The sequence below is a fragment of the Lynx rufus genome, unplaced genomic scaffold (assembly GCF_022079265.1).
Source record: "Lynx rufus isolate CCGP_SWC_20201006 ecotype Redwood Valley unplaced genomic scaffold, mLynRuf1.p SCAF_6, whole genome shotgun sequence".
In the NCBI taxonomy this organism is placed as follows: Eukaryota; Metazoa; Chordata; class Mammalia; order Carnivora; family Felidae; genus Lynx; species Lynx rufus.
In genome coordinates, this window is record NW_025814878.1 from 142,659,374 (window position 1) to 142,667,414 (window position 8,041).

At 48.5% G+C, this 8,041-nt stretch overlaps 1 protein-coding gene across 1 annotated transcript; it reads right to left on the minus strand.

The window, feature by feature from the left end:
• Nucleotides 1-291: 291 nt before the first annotated feature.
• Nucleotides 292-2,439, minus strand: H1-2 (H1.2 linker histone, cluster member). Its single transcript, XM_047102088.1, has one exon. The coding sequence runs from the start codon at nt 2,405-2,407 to the stop codon at nt 1,766-1,768; it is 642 nt and encodes a 213-aa protein (XP_046958044.1). The 5' UTR covers nt 2,408-2,439; the 3' UTR covers nt 292-1,765.
• Nucleotides 2,440-8,041: the final 5,602 nt, after the last annotated feature.

The following is an 8,041-nucleotide window of genomic DNA, read 5'->3' on the forward strand; positions in this document are numbered from 1 at the left end:
AGAGCAACGACAGGGAATGAGCTCTATCCTCCCTCGGTCATGTTATAACATCTCAGTTTCTCAAACATTCCATTTTTATTTCAGTACCTACCATGGGTTATGTATTCTCAGCATCGAAGACAGTGCTGTGAACAATACTTAACAGTATGATCTCACTGGAGAAATGGCCAGAAAGATCAAAGGGACAAAGTAGAAAACCTAGGATTACTCCACGTATCCATGGAATTTAGCCTATGATAACGGTTGGCATCTCCAACGGGAGTGAGGTGGGGAGGGGAAAGGAAGCAGAAATGGAAGAGTCGTACGCATTTATTAAACCTTGTAACAAAATACAGGGGTTTCAATTGCTTCTAAACTGAAATTGACAACACAAAAATTATTGAAACAAACCTTGGGAAAACTTTCTTGGCGTGAATGCGCGCGCGCGGGTGCGCTGTGCTCTCAAAGAAGGGAGGTCTTTCTACACATGAAAACGAACATTAAAGTATCCCATTCCGTTGGGAGGGACGGTGCGGGCAGGAATGAACTCCGTGGTCACTACCGGTAATGGGGGGAAATTAATCTAAGTTACTTAACGACTACATCAGGCGCTGTGGCAATGGGCGAAGAACTGAGCTTCGGGTCTCCAGAAGCCCCGGTTCCTGGAACTTGTCTCAGGAAAATCCGTGTTGACCAGAATATAAAACACGACGCTGGACTTTCCTCTGCCCAGAAGAAACGCCATCAGTATGAAAGAAGCCGCAGATACCGCCGTGAAGATAAACTAAAGGCCTTCGTTAGAGACATCACTTCACCCCCACACATGCATATACGTTCCCAGGTTTACCCGTACGTTACTCGCGTAGAAAACCGTTGGGACTTCGGCCGCGCAAAAATGCGTTGAAAGCATCTCCGGCGTTTAGATGTTGACGTCTACCTAAAACGACGCTCGGTGACCCGCTGCCGGGACAAGATGGCCGACGAAGGGTTGTTGTGATGCACTCCAATCCCATCACACTTTTGCGCAAAGTTACATGACGCGAGGGACAGAAGGGCGCCGGTCCAGCGGCGCCGGGTGGCAGGGTGGCCGCCGCCACCGCCGCGCGGTGGTCCAGACGCGGTCCTCAGCGGCCGCAGCGCGCGGGCTGGCCCACGGGAGCGCGCGGCACGGACGCCCGCACCGTCTCCTCCCCGGCGGGGTGCTGCGGCCGTCCCCGGACACGAGCTGGACTTTCCAAACCATGGGAAGTGTCCGAGGTATCAGGGACACACTTACCGGGCGAAAAAGGCACAATCAATCCACTGGAAACGAAACGTACACAGAATACACAAGAGGCCGGCCTCCACCCAATAAAACACGCGATGAAAAGCGTGGGCCGGAGGAGTGGGCCAACCCGCGAGCAGGGCGGGACTTTTGAACGGCTTTCCAACCCAATCGGGGGATTCCTGGAGACCGAGGAACTGGCTGACTTGATTTGTGGTTGTTTTCGATGGCCTGGCGCGGGGCGGGGCTGGCGCGCGAGTGCGCGCCTCCGGGACAGCGCTTCCGCAAGGTAGCGGGGGAGGCCACCCGGGATGCCGCTGGGCAGGGGACGAGCCCCAGGGCCGCGCAGAGACCCCCACCGCCCCTTTTCGGCTGGCGTCAACTGTAGCTGCCAACCACACCTAGAACCAAAGGTTAAAGGGGGAAAGGGACAGGGTTAGAAGGTTCAGCTCTTTCTTGGAGATCAGTGGTGGCTCTGAAAAGAGCCTTTTTGGGTTTCAGAAGCAGACGTTCTTCAACAGCCTACTTCTTTTTGGGTGCAGCCTTCTTGGGCTTGGCAACCTTGGGTTTGGCGGTCTTGGGCTTCACGGCCTTAGCTGCGCTCTTGGCGGCCTTCTTCGGCTTGGCAGCCTTCGCTTTCTTCGGACTCTTGGCCACTTTCTTGGCGACAGCAGCCCCCGCCGGCTTCTTCACCTTCTTCGGGGTCTTCTTGGCGCTCTTCTTGGGAGTGCCGGCCCCGGTGGCCTTCTTGGCTTTCTTGGCCGCCCCGGCAGCCTTCTTGGGTTTGGCCGCGCCCGCCTTCTTGGCTTTGGGCTTGGCCTCCCCGGACGCCGCCTTCTTGTTGAGCTTGAACGAGCCCGAGGCGCCGGTGCCCTTGGTCTGCACCAGGGTGCCCTTGCTCACCAGGCTCTTGAGGCCCAGCTTGATGCGGCTGTTGTTCTTCTCCACGTCGTAGCCGGCGGCCGCCAGCGCCTTCTTGAGCGCGGCCAGGGACACGCCGCTGCGCTCCTTGGAGGCGGCCACGGCCTTGGTGATGAGCTCGGACACCGGCGGCCCAGAAGCCTTGCGGCGCACCCCTGCGGGTTTCTTGGCCGCCTTCTTCTTCACGGGGGCCTTCTCCGCGGGGGGCGCGGCGGCAGGAGCGGCGGGAGCGGTCTCCGACATGCTGAGGCTGTAGGACCGGGGACAAGTGGCAGAGCGCCGTGGGTGCGCCGGGGCCGGGCCGCCGTATATATAGAGCGCAGGCGCGCGCTGATTGGTGCTCCGCTCGCCCGCCTGGCTGGCAGGCTCCGAGCCGCCGCCGTGCGCCCAAGTTGTGTTTGTTCCACTTCACAAAAGGGGGAAAATGTTAAAATACCCCGCACCAAATCTCCCGGCTTTGGTCGGAAAAGGATCCGAGAAGCCTCGGGCTCCGGGCTCTCCATTTATTTTTTCCGCAACCCCAAAGGCGACGCGTCCAGGAGCCCCCAACTCCCCCAACTCCGAGGGAAGTCCAGGACGGTGGGAGACCACTTTCTGTTTTTCTCTTAAATTACCTGTTCGCTCCTTTGCCCCTGAAAGTTCTTTTTCTCAGGGGTGGTTGGGCACATGGTTGCCTTCTTTGGGAGACAAAAACGAAATGGTTTCCACCTAAATTTTCACGATAATTCTCTTTCTTCGCGAGGGAAGTAACACAGGTCCTCTGTGAATTCTGCGCACAGACCCACAGGAACCGTGGACTGGGACAAGGATTCCCGGGCCAGTCCAAAGCAGTTAGGGTTGGATGAAAGGGGGTCCAAAGGCCTTGGGGGGTGTCCTGGACCGTGGGGGGTTAGAGACTTAAATCTTAGATTTGAAGACACTGAAATTCTTTATCAACTCCGTCTTTTCGTAGATGGGGGCGGGGCACTCTTCACTTCTCCAAAGGCGAGAAATTGGGCAGTTTTTAAAAAAGATCTCAGGTTCCCCTCTGGGTTGTGCAAGGCAGGGGGTCTGACCCTCAAGAATAGAGATAATAAGGGAAGAAGGGAGACCCCCTAAGCCTGCAAAGAATCCTCAATAGACTTGGTAGCTATAGACATTGAGATGATCTCTCTCCAAAGAAAACAAGCATTTATTTATTTATTTTTATATGTTCCAATAAAGACATGAACTTCAGCACGTGAAAATTCTAGATTACTTCCAGTAACAACATCTAACTCATGTTATGGTATAGAAGGAAACTCTCTACCTGGGAATTCGACGGTCTCGATGGAAGGAAAGCAGCTAACATTAATGTGGTACACTTTTATAAGATGAACTGGAGATTCGAAGTAGAACAAAATGGATGGCAAATTTTTAAATAGAAATAGAGGAAAATTCCTAGAACATGTAAGTTTTTATACCATTTTTCTGTTGTTGGTAAGATTACCCCTTCTCGTGCCCTTTGGTGCTGGTCATTCGGATTCTATTCTAAAGTTTGCCTTGTCTTTTAGGGACCAAGGAAGTATTACAACTTACCCGAAATTCCCATTCAAATATACAGCCACATGAAAATATGTGTTAAAGATGCCAGCCTTGGACCGGGGTCAAAAAAGGTTATACAACTTAAGTTCAGTGATGTAAAAAAAAAAAAAAAAAAATGAGGCATTTTTAGACTAAGGATAACTCCATTGTAAGTTTCACCGAATAACATTTGTTCAACATTCAGAAATCGTGTCTACTACTGATCATGTCCTCTGAGAATTAACAGCCTAATGAGATTAGTGATGGATGAATTAGCAGCCATAGAAAACCACTCTAGACCTTCCATCCCTTGCCGTGATTTTGGATATAGGAATCGTAAGAAATTATCGAAAGTGTCTGAACAACTAAAGCACTTTTATCACACTAATCTATCTTGGCATCAAAATAACGAAATCAAATAAGAACATGCACTTTGCTCTGATTCTATGTGCAAGGAGTTCCCCCCCCCCCGCCCCCCAGCCATTTGAAATTCAGTGAAATGTCCTGTACCCACCAGGAAAATAGCAATGTAGAATCTTGACTGCCAGGTCACTGGACCTCCCCTCACCATCAGTTGGTGTCTTGATTTATACATCAACGGCACATAAGTTCGATTCCTGTGATTCAAGTCTCTAATATGATCGCTCCGGTCGAATCAATCAAAACACCTCTCCCTACAGGCAAGTCTGACGTCCAGATCTCAGGTCGTTCGGACACCAGCCACTCAGTCTTGCTCCCAACCTCCTGGCCACAGGGTAGAGACCAGAAGGCAGAGAACCAAGATTCTTGATCTTCTCCAGATTCTTGTAATTCGTGTTGAGAAAAGCTATCCAAAAATGAAAAATAAGGCAAAACTGTTCCTTTGTGTCCTTCCAAGCTGTATTAGAAAATTGTCTAAGTTCACCTGCAGGTCATTTGATGCTCTAAGGCAATACTACACAAATAGAATGTGGGTCACATACGTAATTTTACGTTTTCTAGGAGTCACATGACACAAGTAAAAAGACACATGAGTTTAATTTGAATAATATATTCTGCTTCACTCAATATATCCAAACCATCACCATTTCAACGTGTAATCGGTATTTTTAAAAATACGATGGTTTATATTCCCTTTTTTTCACATCGCGAGGCTTCCAAATCTAGTATATTTTACATTCGTAGAATATTCCATCTCAGGCCAGCCACCTTACAGGTGCTCCCTGGCCACATAAGACCAACAGCTACCATTCTGGACAGCACGGCTTTGGCAAAGGTAACTTTGACTTCATGATTACTCTTTGATTACACCCAAAGTATGTAAAATTAGTGACATATAGAGGGTTGATACATTAATAAGTGTTTTGTCCAGTAGAGAGGCACATGAACTCTTTTCAGTAGAAAAGCCAACCCTAAAAGTGATGATTGTATTGCTTAATAGAACATTAACCAGTTTTGTATTTTTCCGCCTTCCTGCCTTTTACCTTCTCCTGCCTAAATGCGTATTTCATTCTCCTGTGTCCTGCTTTGACCCAACTTTGCCATACTGCTTGCTCCCTTGTCAATGACATAACATTCTTTGACCCAGGCATGAGCTCACTCTAAACAGTACTTGTATGAGACTTGTGTTTTTAACCTCTTGAAAAGCATACTTTGACGCTCGGTTCATCGGTTTGTTCCAAGCGCTCTAAAACAGAACCTTTAGAAACCATTCTAAAACTCGGGAGATACAAAACTTTTTGACTGTCAACCTTACAGTGACCTTAGATCTGGCACGTGGGTCACAGAGTCTCGGGCTTTGAAACAAGATGGGACAAGCCCGTGAGCCACCAAAAGCCTATTAAAATTACCTCCAGGGGAAAATTCAGGTGAAGGGTGTGGTCTTCCCCCTCAAAATTGATGGCCTTAAGGGGGCCAACAATAAACTGAGGACAGAAATACTGCAATGCGGTCAATTGTGTATTCTTGCATTTACACACATTCTGGATAGTACAGGTTGGCTGCTTTCGTTTCATGTGCTTCAGGTCTGGAAAGCTGGTGAACAGAGCTCATTACGCAGAGCCGAATGTCCAGTCCAAAAGGCTGTCATGGGAGCTGGACAGAGGGTGTGGGGGAGAGACGTGAACAGCGAGAAATACATAAGGACAGTGAGGGGGGTTGCTGGAGCAGGTGCACGGACCCTCCCTTTACCAGGCCAGAATAGGGTTCTGTCTGCTTTTGAAGGTAGCTAACCTGATATTAATGAACCTTGTTACAGGCCCCAACTGGGAGCGATTAAAACCTGCTCTTTCCTGACTCCCGAGGGATGGGGCTCTAATAATACCAGCCGCTCTCCTGGCCTGCCTGCCCAAGGGCGTAAAGTGTTCGTGCTTGGGTCCACCTTGAGGTTGATAATAGAGGGCAGCCTGAGAAAAAATATGCAGGAAAGAGATTCAGGAGAGTGGCCTAAAGAAGATTGTAGGCCCTCCAGTCTGTTTGCTTGTTTTTAGCCCCACAAACAAATAACCCAGTCTCTGCAGGCAAATGGCCAACGATTAGGGGATCAGACCTGAGCCAAAATGTTTCCCCCACCAGCCCGTGGGGCACTTTAAGGGCTGAGACCACGGTTTCTGTATGTTTACTCCCGGACACATCCTTAAAAGACATTGGTGCTTAATAAATGCATCGGGAGTATCACTAATGGAACGACACATTCCAGAATATATTCACCTGACATTTTGGAATTGCTCTTAGGACCACATAAGTGACGCAGGAAACTAGCTCATTCATTGCCACCTCACTCTTTAAGCGTGTTTTCAAATGACTGTAAGCTGTTTCAGAAGTCAAACCTACCCTCAAGAGGATTTCTCAACAGTGAGATTATATACATTTTTACAGCCTCCTAGTCTGGGTCTCTAAGAAAGGCAGTGATAATGCACAAGATGCAGACATATTTTAGGCACTAGCCTTAATCGGAAGGAGGGTAGAGCCTCACTCGGTGACTGTTCTGGAGGAAACACGGACGTACAAGTTTTGATAGATTTGTTAGGATGTGTTATTGCCACCACGATGCCATGCATGAGCTTCCCCCACACAGGGCACTTGTTAAGCAAAAGACACTGGAAGAGATAATAAAAGCAAAGATCAACCCAGCAAAGTGTCTCCTCTCAAAGAGCTGTGACTGGTGGGACAGTCAGAGACAAGCATAAATAGCATGCTGTGTGATGAATCTGGTGGGAAAGACCAAAACCACTGAGAAACCGGAAGAATAAAGAAATTAAAATGTTACTGTGCTGGTTACACCTTCGCCTTCAAATCCTTACCAAACCCACTGGGAAAACAAGACATTCGATTTCAGCCTAGAGCAGTGGTTCTCAAACTTTAGATTCCAGGACTCCTTTACACTCTTAAAAATTAGTAGGGCGCCCCCCAAATCTCATTAGTGAAGGTCACGAATATAGACATATGAACCACTTTAGAAATTAAAACTGAGGATTAAACTAATAATGTATATCTAAATGCACTTGGTAGTATCCATTAAATAAAAAATTAATTTTATTTATTTAGAATTATACATAATTAACAGATGGCATATGTTGCATCTTCATCTATATTATATACTATAGGCTTGTATATATAATGTACAGTATAGGGTACCACCTGCTACGTTCTCGGGCTTTCCCAACTTTCATTTCCTCCTCTGTAACATGGAGTAGCACCTCCCCCAAGGAATATAGTGAGAATTAAATGAGGTAACAAGCGTATAGTTCCTGAGACGGTGCTGAACACACAGTTGCCTCTTACCTGAAGTTTATTTCCATTAGATCTGCCCACCGGGGGATTCTGCCGTTTTGGGGGTGACTCTGAGAAAGCTGGTACTCTCCTTAATTTGGAGGGGGGGTGAGAATAGACCATCCATCAGGCTTGTTCACTCTTTCCAACTATGTGTGCTTCCCCTGGAAGCCTCTGAAAGGTCACACAACCCGGGTACTACCCCAAGGGAGACTTTAAGAAGAGGTTCTAACAAGACGAGATGAAGTTGGGGCATCGGAGAAAGGAGATGTGTGTGTGTGTGTGTGTGCGCATGTGTACACGCATGCAGTTGTGTGTGTGTTGGGGAGTGGTAGGTGAGCATAACCCAGGACCATCACTGTCACTCAGAATCTACCCCCACACTGCTGTTCTTGGAGCTCACTCCTTGCCCGAAACTCCATGGGGAACGGTTATGAGGACGCTCACAGTCACCCAGTCCCTGCCTTCTGTATGTCAGGTGCACACACACTTTCAGTGGTAGGCAGGTCTGGCTGTCAGGGAGGACTGTGTTGCCAGTACGTGAGAGGGACCAAGGTACTCCGTCACCCTGAATTTGTTACTACC

Bases quoted from the DNA above. Each gene is read 5' to 3' on its own strand.
- H1-2 (XM_047102088.1), bottom strand. From the start codon at position 2,407: ATGTCGGAGACCGCTCCCGCCGCTCCTGCCGCCGCGCCCCCCGCGGAG.